We start from the raw sequence: 15059 nt of genomic DNA, 5'->3' as shown, positions 1-15059 counted from the left end.
TTAAAATTTATTAATATTAAAATTTAATGAAATTTTTTTTTTAAATAAACTTTATTATAACCGCACCTACGACTTTTAATATAAGTCACAAGTGGGTATGCTGCCACGACAGCTCTGCTATCATGATAGCAGAGTACTACCACGGTAGTACCTCTGTTGGCATGGCAACAGGGCCTATCATGTGGCTCTTTTGAAAAGGTCGTCGAGATAGGGAAGAAAGGGAGGTGGGGGTTTGGTGGCCCTGCCTCCTTTTCAAATTTATTTATTATTAAAAAAATTATTTATTTACAATTTAATAATAAACAAACATATATATATATAAAAACCTTCCAAATTTAGTCTAATAGGGAAACTTAGATAAACTAATCAAAATTTTCATTCTAAATTTTTTATTTCATTTCAGAACTATTCCTAATTGAAATAACAACTATTCAATTTATAAAACGAGGGTTTCCTAATCTTACAATCCTCATATTCAGATAGAATTCGATATGAATACTAGTAAATTCACAATGAAAGATTGAAAGATTCATCATCATCACAAACGAAAATTGGAAAAATAATTCAACAAACACGATATAGACAGGAATTTCAAAGAAACATAATTCATTGGGTGAATAAAACATGAGGCTCTATCTAGTTCTGATGCTAATTTATGCAACCACCCAAAGATTTTGAGAGAATTCTCTTTTCTCTCAAAACATTCTCTTTGAAAAATCTCTTCTCCAAAAATCTCGGTCCCTGCGAAATGAACTCTCAATCTCTAATATGGAGTTCTCCCCTAAATTTGGGGCACTGATTGTGTGATCACATGAGGGAACTCGTTGATCACAAACTTTTAACTCTTTATTTACTTTTCCGAATATTCATGCACACTTTTGGCAAATTAAAATATCTTTAATAAATTAATTTCTCTTTCTCTCTTTATTTTGAAGCTTTTTTTTAATAAAATCTTTATTAACTTAAGTAATAATAATATTTAACATTTATTTAAAAATGATCTCCTAAATATATTATCATTAAATTCAATAAATATTATTACACTCTAAAATTAGAACTATAATTTCCTCTTTAAATTTAATTCTTTTTATTTAATTAATTTACAATTAATTAAATACAATTAAATATTAAAATTATCTTAATAATTTTCTTTTAAATTAAATCATTAATTAATCTTTTAATTTGACTTAACTAATAGAAAAATCACCAAAGATTTACAAGACGAAATATGAAAACCCATCATAAAATACCACATACAAGATCAAACTCAAGGGTTATAATCATGAATTTATGTCATATGATGAATTCAAAAGGCTAATCATCTCAGATACTTGTCCTTATTTTCTAGGACAATTGGTTTTAAACGTTAGGATTTGGACTCAAGAATTTATCTCCCCTCTCTTACCATTGAGATATTGCGATAGGGTACGCTCATCCTAACAATTCAACAAAGTCAATACCTATTACCTACAATCTGCATAAAATCCACGCATGTACAACCACATATATTCTAAACTAAATAGGCAATGGCAGGAAGTGGTACATCGTGTAGATCCCGACTAGCAACGACTCCCTTCCTTAACCACATCAAAAATGTTGTACATAAAGAAAACATACACGCACACTATACACATGCAATATGGGGTAAGTATCCATATAAAACATGTACAAATAATCCATGTAACTAACATCATCAAATAACTAAAATCACCATAAATCATCATCATCGAAGTATAATCATGCATATATGAAGTAACTAGTATCAAAGTAGTCTCATCATAAAATCAACTGAGTATGAAAACAATATCCAATAATCTAGAAAATAATGCTACTAATCATCAAGCATAAACATAAACTGGCCTAAAAGAGTTTGACAATAATAACTGAATGTAAACTAGGGGTAGGCACTACATGCAATCTACAAAACCCACTATCACATCAATGACAAGTAAAAAAGAGATATCAAAAACAATCATGTAGACAACATGAATCAAACACCACATCAAGCAAAAATTTGGTTTGCCAATTATGTCCACATCAAGAACCATAGTCTAGGAATCCAAAAAGCATCACCATAGAAATTTTGAGTGAATGTCATGCACCAACATCCTCATGCAGAAAAAGAATTACACCTCTCACCATGTACAAATAATGCATGCATGTAGAACTTCAACTATCTCATCCAGTGATACCCTGAAGGAACCACATTCTAGAAAACAACTCTTCACTAGATCCACAAAAATGACAAGTCTTTCTTTGAGTATGCAAAACCATTGTGTTCAAGAACACCCATGCACATGCACACCCATGTAACGCCCCGCTCGGGAACCCAAGATAAATAAACCTAACATGTTACAATGTTTACTAAACTATTTTTTTTTTAAAGTTTAAACAACATCAAGATAACATTAATGCAGAAGCAATATGAACATACACAACAAATACACATTTGCAATTACAGATATAGTTTCAATTCCTCAAAGGTTCCTTTACGTTGAGTCACATTTAATAATTTTAAATTAATTAGTTTAAGTTTCCAAGTACAATGTCTCATGATCATAAAGAAATAACAGATACATAATCGCATAAGCAAAGCATAAGTATATCTAATACAATGAAAGTACATCCACTAAATAACATCCACTGCACATGTCGTAGGGTATGTGAGAATAGATATAATATATCAGAATACATGATAACATACATACATCATCTGAAAAGAAGTCTCTGAGATAAGAAATAAGAATGATAAAGTTACATCTTCTGCAACGAACATCCAACAGCTAGCAATGTAAAGGGGAACCCAAATGGTAAGAAGACACTACCTCCCGACTGCGTGGTTACCTAGTCAGGCTTCCACTCCCACCGTGCAGGGAAGATAATGAACGATCCACATACGGCAAATCAAACATAAAACATTCCTAGGCAAGGTACCCCTAATAGCCAAAACTACCTCAAAGGTAACACATGCTACTCAAGAAGATAAAATAATCCAAAAGTAAGAACACTCACTCCAATACCGACACCACATAATCAAACATCATACATGAACCAAGTATAAACCAAATACCAAGGTCATAAGATAAAGTCAACAAAAGATAATCACCTCAAGTCAAAAGCCACACGTCAAAAGTACAACATAATGAAACACCAGTCATCATCAATGAAAGTAAGTAACCACAATAAACACATCCAACAATAGATACACCACCAACAATAAGTACACCACATCCAACAATAAGTACACCACCAGAGATACACAAAAACTACAGAGGAGACTTAGGCTACATACTAGGGAGTGTCATCACATGGCTGCTTGAGTTACCCTGGACTGATCTCTTAATAGACCCCGGACCCTCAAGCGTTGAGTTACCCTGGACTGGTTACTCTGAACCCTGGACCCTCAACATCACACATATGGAAACTAGAAAGCCCTCTCAAGAAGACGAGGCACTCATTTCATTCCCATCCTTAGTCTATACAAGCACTAAAGGCATGGGTAGATCAAATATCTCTAACTTATCTTTTTAGTGTGTTTCCCCCTATAAATTTTACTTACTAGATTATCACTTATTACATAACTTGCATTAGGTTACCCTGGTACTGACCACTTTGGGTCCCGGACCCCTATTGCAAGCCACTCCCAAGTCACATACCTAGACAACCTCTCCTAAGCACATAAAAACACAGTTGTGTCCCATACCACAACACCCATAAAGATCAAACTTGGTTCCTTAACAAGCAACTTGATAACAAGATGGATCAAACTAAATCCAAATATACATAAATGCTCACAAAACAAATCTCATAAGTATAAACTCCAATTTGAATCACAAGAATCATCATAACATCTAGCCACATAATAGTATCCAAGAAATCTCACAAAACCTCTGGTGTACATCCTAGACTGGTCGACATCTAAACGACACCAAAATCCAAAAAGAAATATAGACAGTATATAGAAAACATCATAGTCTCACAGTTGGATTTGATTGATAATATATTGTTGTATTAATGTAAGGCTTCAATTTTCGTTTTTTTTTTTTTTTTTTTTTTTTTTTAAATTAATTATTATTATTATTATTATTATTTTAATAAATTTTATTATTATTATTATTATTTTTAAATTTTTATTTTTTTTAAATTTATTTATTTTATTATTATTATTATTATTATTATTTATTTTTTTTTTAAATTTTTTTTAAATTTTTTTTTTAACTAAGTCAAATTTCAATAATTTTGTTTATTAGAAGAACAACCCTTCTAATAAATTTAGATAAATTATTATATATGAAAATTTTAAGAATTGTATTATAATTCTATATTCTTTATTTTATAATATTTTTCTCAACGAACTTCATAACAATATTATTTTAATATATACATATTTTAATAACATTTACGATATTAAACTGATAGGAAAAATAAATTGAACCCTTCGAATTTTCAATCCTAAGATTTTCATTTCCAAAAACAAACCCCTTCCAAATTTAAATTTCTTAATTCCATTTTAATTCAAAACCCAAATTTCAATTTAATACTAAATTTCTTTCAGAAGTAAAACAAGGTTTTCTAAATAGTTTTTTTTTCAATCCCGATTCCCAGAAGAAATCAAATCGCAAAAGATTCAGAAGAAAGGTAGCAAGATTCATTCAATAAAATTTGAGAAAGCAATTTCCAACAAGCACGAAGAAGACAAAGATCCGAAAGTGTTTCTAGAATGGTTCACAAACCCTACCTTGATCTGATGCTAACAATCTGGTGAAACCCTTGCTAATCCGAACCCTTCCAAGCTTCCAAAGATTTCTTTGCTCCCCTTTCCAAAAGTGTGTTCCCTGAAAACCTGTGTGTGCAATAATGACCCAAAACCCTCTAATATAGAATCTAATTACCTTTTAGGGCTTCTGTCCCCACAACTCTAAAATAATAATTACTTTATTTAATTAATTCATTCATGCACAATTAATTTTCCTTTTAATTAAAATTATTATTTTATTATTCCTTTCATGCACGTTAAGTGAATTGTTAAATTACTTTATTTAACTTTCCACTTTACTTTAATAAATTTATAACTTTTTAAATCTCATGTGCACATTATTAAAATATCTTTATTCAAGTTCACATTTTTATTTTTTTAATTAATTTTATTTTTAACTCATGCATAATTCATGCGAACTATAATCTTTATGATAATTAAATATCTTTTCACTTTTAATTTCATTTTTAGAAACTTAATTGATAAAATATTTATTAACTTAAATAACAATAATATTTAGCATTTATTTTAAAATGCACTCTAAATACATTATTATTAAATTAAATAAATATAATCACGTTCTAAATTTAAACTTTAACTTTTATCCCCAATATTTAATTCTCTCTTATTTAATTAATTCATTCATGCACAATTAATTTTCTTTTTAATTAAGATATTCTTTTATTAATCCTTCATGCACTTTAAGTGAATTGTTAAATTACTTTATTTAACTTTCCACTTTGACTTTGTTTTTAAAGTTAATTTATAATTTTAATCTCATGCGTACTTTATTAAAATACCTTTATTCAAGTTCACATGTTTTTATCTTTTAAATTAATCTCTTATATTTAAAACTCATTCATGCGAACTTAAATCTTTTCCATAAATTAATATCTTTTTTTTTTTTTTCCTTTTTAATATATTTTTGAACGTTTTAATTTGATAAATATTTATTAACTTAAATAACAATAATATTTAGCATTTATTTAAAAATGAACTCTAAATATATTATTATTAAATTAATAAATATTATTACGTTCTAAATTTAATCTTAAAACTTTTATCTTCAATTTAATTCTTTATATTTAATTAATTTCTCAATTAATTAAATATAATTAAATATTCATAATATCATAATAATTTTTCATTAAATTAAATTATTAATTTAATCTATTAATTAGACTTAATTAATAGAAAATACATCAAACACTCACAAAACAACATACACACAAAATACTCACGGGTTTAAAAAGGGTAGACAGTCTATTACGAGTCCTCCTTGCAAGACAAGTATTATAGGCTTATGGCTAAGATTGGACCTGATCATTATCTTCCCATTCTCACCATTTGAGTATTTGTAATAGGGCACGCTCATCCTAGCAATTCAGGGAAGTCGATGCCCGGTACCTACATCCTGCATAAAAGACGAGCATGTACATGTATATAATATATCTAAACTAAACAGACAATGGCGGGGAGTGGTTCATCGTGTAGATCCCGACTAGCAGGTGACTACGATTCCCTCCCCTAACCACATCAAACACGTCAGACAGAAAGATAAAATAAACACACACACCATACACATGCAAGTATGGGGTAAGTATAATAATCACAAATCTAAGATCAAATGCGTACATATAATAATGCATCTCTATCAATACAACATAATCATCATTAAAGACATCATGTTAACATTTTTATGAAAGAAACCACATTTACTAACTAGGTTCATCAAAATACCATTAACAACACATGAATGAAATCAACTAAGCAATAATAACCGATGCATTTGTAATCAAAGTCGTGAAATAATATCATAATAATGTAAATCTAGTATCTCTAAAACTAATCAATGCATAAAATTAGCTTAAAAGAATTTGACAATGATAATAGAATGTGAACTAGGGGCAGGCACTACAACCCACTTCTCATATGGAAGACTCAAAGTCTGAAAATACTAAATAATTGATCCCAAAATAATGGATTGTCATAAATGATGCAGGGGCATCTAAGGTTCTTGAAGATTCTAGCATTTTTGGTGGAAGACTAGAGGTGCTTGGCCATCTTTGTGGTATTTTTTAATTGAAGGCTTGACCAAATGGGCTTGGTGGAGAAGCTTGGTGCTCAGTCGAAGAAGAAGGGTAGATGCTCAGTCATTACTAGGCATAGTGTTGATTGAGGTACTCGATCACTAAAGGAACTCAACATAGTTTCGGGTGCTCAATAGAACCTAATCTAGGTGATTCTTGTGGGAGTTCAGCAATGCTTGTGGTTTTGTTGATGCTCGACAGTGTGGTTTGCAGGATGGAGTTCTTGAGGTTTTGGTTGGCTAATTTGGTGCATTTAATGCATGCAGTGTGTGATCGTGACTTGGATCAATCTAGGAGTGTGTGAGGACCTATGTGTGGTCTTGGTTATCTCTCTTATGTGCATTTAATTAGTGTTGTAGACTTGGGGGCTTGTCCTAAGTATTTCGTGTGGTTATCGTGGGTTAACACAAGGATTAACATTTTGTACTTAATGTTTATTATGACCCAACTTGTGGCTTAAATATGCATTTAATATAAGGGTTTATTTAATTTTTAACTTGCTAGCCTGACTTGTGTCTTAGTTGGGTATAAGTAAGGAGGTTCAAGGGAGTATTAAGTAATAATCATCCAACTTGGAGAAGAGGATGTGGAAGAGGAGTGAAGTTTGAGAAGAGCTAGTAGTTGTGGCTTGGGAAACAAAAATATTGTTTGGTGGCTTGTGAGAATAAGTTTAGATCTTACTAGAGGCTTCTACTAGGTTGTTGTTGTGTTACAAATCCGGACTAGCTAGTGTTTGGGTTGGATCTTAAGGGATCTTGCAGAACTATTGCTTGCTTTGTATTTGGTCATAACCAGGAAGGCCTTACAACCTGACACATTGCATGAAATCCATTGAATTATGAATAAAGAGTTGAGTTTGGTATCAAATCTTCTATCTTGTGTTGTGTTTCCACTATGTGGTTATTTTTTGGAGGCTAGGACATCTGCTTTGAGGATTCTCCTACCTTGTATTGTGTCAATAGATGAGCACCACTATAGATTTTTAAGGAAAATCTATAAACCCCTTAGATCCAACAAACAAGAATTCAAGTCATGCAAGTACAATCATTCAAGAGGAAAATGTAGCATAAGAACTCCATCCCCCCTTGTAGACCAACTCCACAACCACCACTAGAACATGCATCCAAGAGAGATCGACTATTTGGAAGCTTCTAGATCATCCAATGATCAACTCCATGACATCTATGGACTCAAGGTAACAAAAGGAATGCCTTCCAATACCCATGCATTAGGACCAACTCCAATTTTTTTGTCATTGCCATCCTTCAAAAAATGTTTGTTGTCTCCTTAAAAGTTAAATCAGTTGCGAGTCTTTCACTCATCCAATGATTAATTATTAGTCAATTCCTTCAAGTTTTGCAAGCCAAAAAATATTAATGGAAGAAATGCCCATAACCAAAAACATTGTGAATCCTCATGTACAAGCAACATTCACAAAATTGAGCTCTGATACCAATTGAAGGGAAATGAGAGCATCCCAAAAAGCTATATGAGATCAATATGTACATACAGTAACCAATTATTTCTTCAATTGCTTCTAATAAGAAAATACAAGTACATACTCCTATGTCATAAAAGCACAAATAGACATAGTTGATTTTCAACAATTAAAACCTTTAAAAAAAGTGATTGTGAGTTACAAATCTAACAAATTTTAGCAATATTACAACATACAAATTTAATGTTCTAGAATCATAAAACTAAAAGAATGAGACATGGCAGAAAACACATATATATGTGGGGAAAACCTTTCCAGGTAAAAAAATCTTACACTCCAAAACATTGAGTTAATATATTATTTAGCAACAAATTACAATACATTTTCAGCCTTCACATGGAGCTTTACATCTTTCTCTATCCTAGAGAAGATCTAGTAGCATAACCTATGTAATGAGCTTCTCTTCTCTCTCACACATCTTTTCAGCAACACATTGTATTTATAGAATTTTCATGCAAAAGAAAATTGTTTCTAAAGTGTCTACATTCAATGTATTTACAACCTATTAGAAACTTCCTTTGTGCACAATTCTTTCATAAAAATAAATCAAGTGAATATGTCAAAACAATAAACTTTCTTATTTTTACTCAAGTCTATCCGTGTAGAAGATTTGGTCTCATTTAGCATATTTCCAAAAATGCATAAATAATTAACTAGTAAAATATCCTAAGGTTGAGTCACCATATCTGAACAAATTTTGGGTGTTGTAGTCTAGATGGTGTTTGAACTTCAAAAACTATTTAGATCCAAGATCAATAGACTCGAAGTTCCTATTCCTCAAAACTTATATGCAAGCAAATTTACAACACTAGGATGTTGGGCACCTATGACTAGGTCTTTTCTCCAAAAATTATTATGTTTATCTTTATCTTTGTAAGTGTAGTCTTCTTCTACTTGTTGGTTGTCATAAAATTATTGATTTGCATGTGCACAAGCACAAAGAGGGTATAAATGGTTGTGGTTATATGGAAGTTTGCCTTAGTCAAACTCATGTTTTGGTGTTCTTAGCTCCTTGCATAGCGAAATTGGACATGAAACAAAGGTGTGTATTTTGAACCTTAACTATGTTTAAGATTATGGTGAGCAATAGCATGCATAAACAAAAAGGAAAGTCTATGAAGTGTGTTAAAGTGAGCCCTAGATGAATCAATCAAAAGGTGGTGTACAAACCAACATGAGAGTGCATAAACATTTAAATAACAACAAAAGAGAAATGAACTATTTGAGTGAAGCTTTGACTCCACTTTAGATTTGTTTGATTCGGTTTGAATTCAAGGCTTTATTACTATTGTTATGGTTATTCCTTTATTGTGTTTTGTTCATCTGCTTCTTAAGGCCCTTTTAAATTTAAGGCTTATTTATTTCTTGTTCAAGCCTCATGTTGTTGCCTTGTCTTGATGTACAATGTTTTGGGGTCCTTTCAAGGCCACCACCTTCTAGTTCTTAGCTCCATTTACATGTGTTTATTTAACCAAAACATAAGATACTTCTCACTTGTCCTTATTTTAAAAAATATTATTGAGCAAAACATTAGTCATGGTATTTTTCTTGCTCATACTCATGATATAGTGTTAGGAAGTGCAAAAGGATGCATAGTTATGTAAAAATAAATATTGTCAACAATATTTCCTATAAAAAAAATTGACATTTTTGCAAATGGTTTGCTATAATGATAAATTACTATATGTTTAAGGTCACTTCATTTTTATATATTCATTAAAATCTTTAAAACTAATACACATATTAGATTGTTATAAATTAATAAAAGAATTGAATGATCTATTAGATGACCAATAGTCAAGCATATAAACAATCATGTTAAATCAGTGTAAAAAGGACTTCTTAAAAAGACATAAATGTATATCTCTCACACAAAATAAAATTGTATGACTACATCTCCTATTCTTACACATTAATTATATAATAAAATGCTCTATACTCACTCTTATATCTCTAACCATGAATCTTATTATATTACACTTTTTATTAATTTAAAAAAAAATCTATCAAATTGATCTTAGGAGCCGGTCTCCCTATTTTGTTCCAAAAAAAGAAGTCCAAAAATTCTCTCATTTAAAAATTTACTTCACATTTCATTTTCTGTTTTGTCTTCTGATACAGATAAATGTACTTTAAAAAATGGAGGCCCCAAGACACTGAACAGGGAAATCTCAAAGAGGGTGATGAGCATAGTATAGATATTCCGTACAGCTAATAATTTTTGCTCCCAACTTCTGTAACCAATAGGCAATCCAGATTTACATCATTGCGTGACGTGCCATAATCCAGCTTCATATTTTATGGTGGAAATCAGAACCTCTAAAATTATTGTTTGTAATACAAGAATAAGTGCTAAATAACATGAAATCATTGAATGTGGGCTATTATCATCAGTTATGACACGGGTATGCTTTCATGCATAGTGCCTAGACATTCTTTTCTTCAACAAATTGTGCACAGAACCAAGTAACGTATAAATCAGCAGAAACACAAGAAACAGTGGCCGATACCCAGATCCGTGGCAGCTCTCCTGAACATAACACGTGTTTTTTCAGCCAGGGATGGCTCCCCAACACTTTTAGCATCAAACCTTTTTCTGTTTGCGACCTTTCTTTTCTCCGCTTTTATATGGGCTCGGGCTATTTTCTTCTGAGTTTTCCACACTGCCTCTGCTCTTTTCTGCTGCAATTTTCTCTGTAATGTCATTTTCAATCAATCAGTGCCTTGGTACAATCTAGTAAACATGGAGACATGTGGGACAATCTAATGGAGATGAAGACTAAAACATGGAGAAATGCAAACCTCGAGTTTTCTCATGCGTTCATTGGCTTTTGTTATCTGCTCCATTTCCCATGCCCTGATTCTTTCTTCCTCTCTCTGCAACCTGCATTATAACTCCAATCGCTAAAACTAGTAAATCAATCAAGTAATGATGGTGGAGCAAGATAAAACATGTATAAAACCTACCAGTACTTCTAAAAAACTTGTCTGAAATATCAATATACTAGTAAGAAAGAGGATGTGGAAATTCTGAGTAATTTGCAGCGTATCCTGGACCTTCCCCATGGAGAAACCTACACACTATGTCCCATGGAGAAAAAGCAAGGTCCTATGAAGAAACCTACAGGTCCCATGGAGAAAGGGCAAGGTCTCATGGAATAACCTACAGGTCCTATTAAGAGATCGAAATTTTTTTTCCACTTTAAAGATTTTACCTGGTACTTAGAACGGGGCCAAGAAATTTGCAGGATGGAAGCATTTTGACAGATGGTACTAACTTGTGGTTTATCTTTGTTGATAGTATTTTTGCAGAATAGTTTTCATTCAATTTGTTATTAAAGGATTTTCAGTTAGTCTATTTGTTTCCTTCAATAGGATCATTACCTAAGTCCCAATTAACATCAGATGTATGTTTCAGGGCATTATCAATCAGTAGTGCTAAATTAGATATGTGATCTCGATTATATTGATTCCATATAAATTGTAGAAATTTTCCTTGTAATTTAGTCTGCTATTCGGTCAGAAATGTGTAATCAAATTCTTTTCGGGGATGAAAAGAAAAACAGAAATGAACTGAGGATGGAAGCATTTTGGCTGATGGTACTAACTTCTGGTTCAGCATTGTTGATATGTACTTTTGAAGAATGGTTTTCATTCAAATGGGTATTTAAGGATTTTTCAGTTTGGTACATGAACTTCCGGATTTGATAAACATACATTCACAATTAAATCAAGAAGCTCGTCTACAAAATACATTGTGGAAATCCGATAAATTTGATTCTCTGTTTGTTTGCTTAAATAGAATCATTAGCCAAGTCACAATAAAATCAGATGGACATTTTAGACCATCATTGATCAATAGTGCTAGATTAAATGTGCAATACATAACCCGCAAAAAAATTCTTCGTAATTTAACCTCCTATTCTGTCAGAAATGTGTAATCAAATTCTTTTGGGAGAATTATTTGACAAAAACAGAGATGAACAAAGTGGTAATAAGTGCTGACCTGATTTGATATCTTTCTTTTGTAGCCGCTTGCATAGCTGTGGTATCGGCCTCGATTATGAAACCCGACCTCCTTTGGATGTTTGCAGTATGCCCAATTCTTTCTTGAACATTCTGATCGCTGGCATGTATTTCTTCATTCTTTGGTTTGCTGGATGACCCATTTACATCTGCAGTCATGAAGAATCTTCAGATTATTTTCCCGCACAAATTCTACAAACAAATCTACATAATAAAAACAAATTCCTTAGATTGAGATCTTGCCTGATAAAACTTGAATGGATGTGTCATTTTTCCCTAAATTTTCTTCCTCCTTGGCCGCAGTGAGATGAAAATTCTCCACAGGGTTTGATGATTCAAAAACCTCGGAGGAATTTTCTGTATCTTCAACTGCATTCTTGGACGCATTGCTAGCATTAGAATCTTGATCTTTTGCTTTCTCTGGCTGCACAACCTCAATTTCTGATGATACGGGGACTTTATCCCGGATTTCTTCCCGTAGAATTATTTGTGGTTCGGATTGGCAGTATCGCCTGGGCAGGTTTGCCCGGCGGACGGAATGGCCCTGCTGGATGCGTGGCTGAGGATAAATTTCTTCTGCAAAACCTCGGCCAACAACAATTTCCTTCAAAAAATTCCATAGCAACATTGAAATAAAGGCTAACTCGTTTATGAATTGCCTTGGAAACTCAGCAACATTTTCATGAAAAACACAATTCCAGCATAATTGAATTTAGGGCTGTTATGAATTACCATTGAAAGGCTTAGGAGGAAGGGCCCTCCTGGGATTAACACACATAGCTGAAGCTGATTTACTGGGATCATAGAATGTACTCTGTATTCCCCCGTTCTGAATATAGAAAAATTATCAGGTTTTCTCAACAAAGATTAAACATACAACAATCCAATTAAAGAAAGAAGAAATTCAGGGCACCTGCAAACCATTATGGCAGAAAGTGGGATTGACAACTACAGAAATTTTATTAATGAAGGTAACGTATATCAAGATCACTTTCAGCTCAAATTTAGGAAGTTTTAAACATTTAAACACGAATAAGCATTTCTGATGGTGTACTATACACGAATTGAGCCCAGAAACTCACACCTAATCAAGACTTTAGATAAATAATGCCAGCTATTGTTTATCATACTAAATTGGGGACTATAACTCAACAAAGATGTCAAGACGACTGAAAATTGTTAACCCAGCTAGGTTTTAATAAGAAGAAACTTTTCATCTGACCATGTCGTAAGATGCATTTCATCTGACCATGTCGTAAGAAAGAATGATACCAGAAAGATAAAATGATACCTCGTCAGTAATGGTAGTCCTGGTAGATCCTGCAACTTCCTCTCCTGGCTCAGATTGGGGAAGGAAAGAGAAAGAAAAAGAAAAAGAGGCATCAGCTTTATCCTCGTCATGTTGATTGAGAGGGCTGCACCTGGGCGAAGGAGAATTTGGGAGGTCCATTGATTGAGAACTTAGAAAAGATTTCTTCCAAGGAGACTTTTGCAGAATATCAGAACTATTATCAAAATCACAATCATTCCTCTCCATAGTGAATCTGCTTGAAAATTCAAAAGCCAAGAAAGACTTACTGCAACTATACTTCTAAGTTCTATACTGCATACTCATTTGAACAATGGTTTGGTTTGGAAATTAGGTCCTAAAGTTTTAGCGGTAACCTGGGACTAAATTGCTTTTATATGCAACCAAAGAAAACCGTTAGTAAGCTGTTCTGAAATCTTCAAAAGATACTAATCTGATTGAGTTCTTGTTTTGTTTGCTACACCATTTTATGGCTAATCTGACTGCCCTGTTTTGTTTGTTCACACTACAGCAACTGTTAAACCCATGGTTATCAAATACCCGATTTACTTGGCTACTCTGCAGATTTGTGAAGAATAAGCATAAAGTATATTTTGAAATTGTTTTAGAAGCATGTTTTTTTATTTTAATTAGGAAGATTTTGAAAATATTCTCTGATTTGGGAAAGTTAATTTTCTCCCTTCTTTGTTAATTAATTTACTTTTTAAACTATATATATATATATATATATATATATATATATATATATATATATATATATATATATATATATATATATATATGTTATAATTTATGTTTTTGTTAAGTTGGTTCAAATAAATATTACAATTTAAAAGAATAAAGAATGTATTTTTCATACTTATTGTCCTTTTCAGTTTGTCTTTTTTAATGTATACATGAACTATTTATTAACTATTTATTAGTAAGCTAACTCCTTAAACATAAAGTATTTATCTATAATTGCAACTCACTGTGAAATGGGTAATGCTAAAGAGATGTAAAGTGTTAAATATGAAAAACATTTGGTCTAACATTTGTATTGTACATAAGGTCAATTGGTAGAAAGAGATATAAGAATTTGGAGAGGGAAAGATATAGAGGTTGAGAGGGATTGAGGGATCAAGAGATAATACGAGATGGAGAAAAGAATGAAGAAGGCAATTGAGAGATAGAGATATAGGTCCAGGAAGATAAAGGGGAAGAGATGGATAAATATAGAGGTTGGGACATGTAGAGAGAGATAGTGTAATGAGAGGTAGAGATATAAGGAGGTGTGGAGAGGGGGAGAGGGAGAAAAAGATATAGATATAAGAGAGATAGATGAATAGAGATTGGATATAGAGATATGGGGAAGGGGAGGAGGAGATAAATAAATATATG

The 15059-nt window shown here is 32.1% G+C and overlaps 1 protein-coding gene across 1 annotated transcript; it reads right to left on the bottom strand.

The window, feature by feature from the left end:
- Positions 1–10334: 10334 nt before the first annotated feature.
- On the bottom strand, positions 10335–14026 carry LOC149570557 (uncharacterized). The gene is made up of 6 exons (XM_089817916.1): positions 13662–14026; positions 13103–13199; positions 12614–12946; positions 12351–12519; positions 11147–11228; positions 10335–11038 (listed from the first exon to the last, which is right to left on the bottom strand). The coding sequence occupies exons 1-6, from the start codon at positions 13905–13907 to the stop codon at positions 10823–10825; spliced, it is 1143 nt and encodes a 380-aa protein (XP_089674042.1). The 5' UTR covers positions 13908–14026; the 3' UTR covers positions 10335–10822.
- Positions 14027–15059: the final 1033 nt, after the last annotated feature.

This window comes from Cupressus sempervirens, chromosome 3 (genome assembly GCF_028749045.1).
Source record: "Cupressus sempervirens isolate cs-2001-9-10 chromosome 3, ASM2874904v1, whole genome shotgun sequence".
Classification (NCBI taxonomy): domain Eukaryota; kingdom Viridiplantae; phylum Streptophyta; class Pinopsida; order Cupressales; family Cupressaceae; genus Cupressus; species Cupressus sempervirens.
This window is presented reverse-complemented; position numbering and strand designations above follow the sequence as displayed.

Bases quoted from the DNA above. Each gene is read 5' to 3' on its own strand.
- LOC149570557 (XM_089817916.1), bottom strand. From the start codon at position 13,907: ATGGAGAGGAATGATTGTGATTTTGATAATAGTTCTGATATTCTGCAA. The intron at 12,947-13,102 runs GTAATTCATAAC...GAGGTTTTGCAG, and splicing joins TCCTCCTAAGCCTTTCAATG to AAGAAATTTATCCTCAGCCA. The intron at 11,039-11,146 runs GTTTGCATTTCT...ATGACATTACAG, and splicing joins AACGCATGAGAAAACTCGAG to AGAAAATTGCAGCAGAAAAG.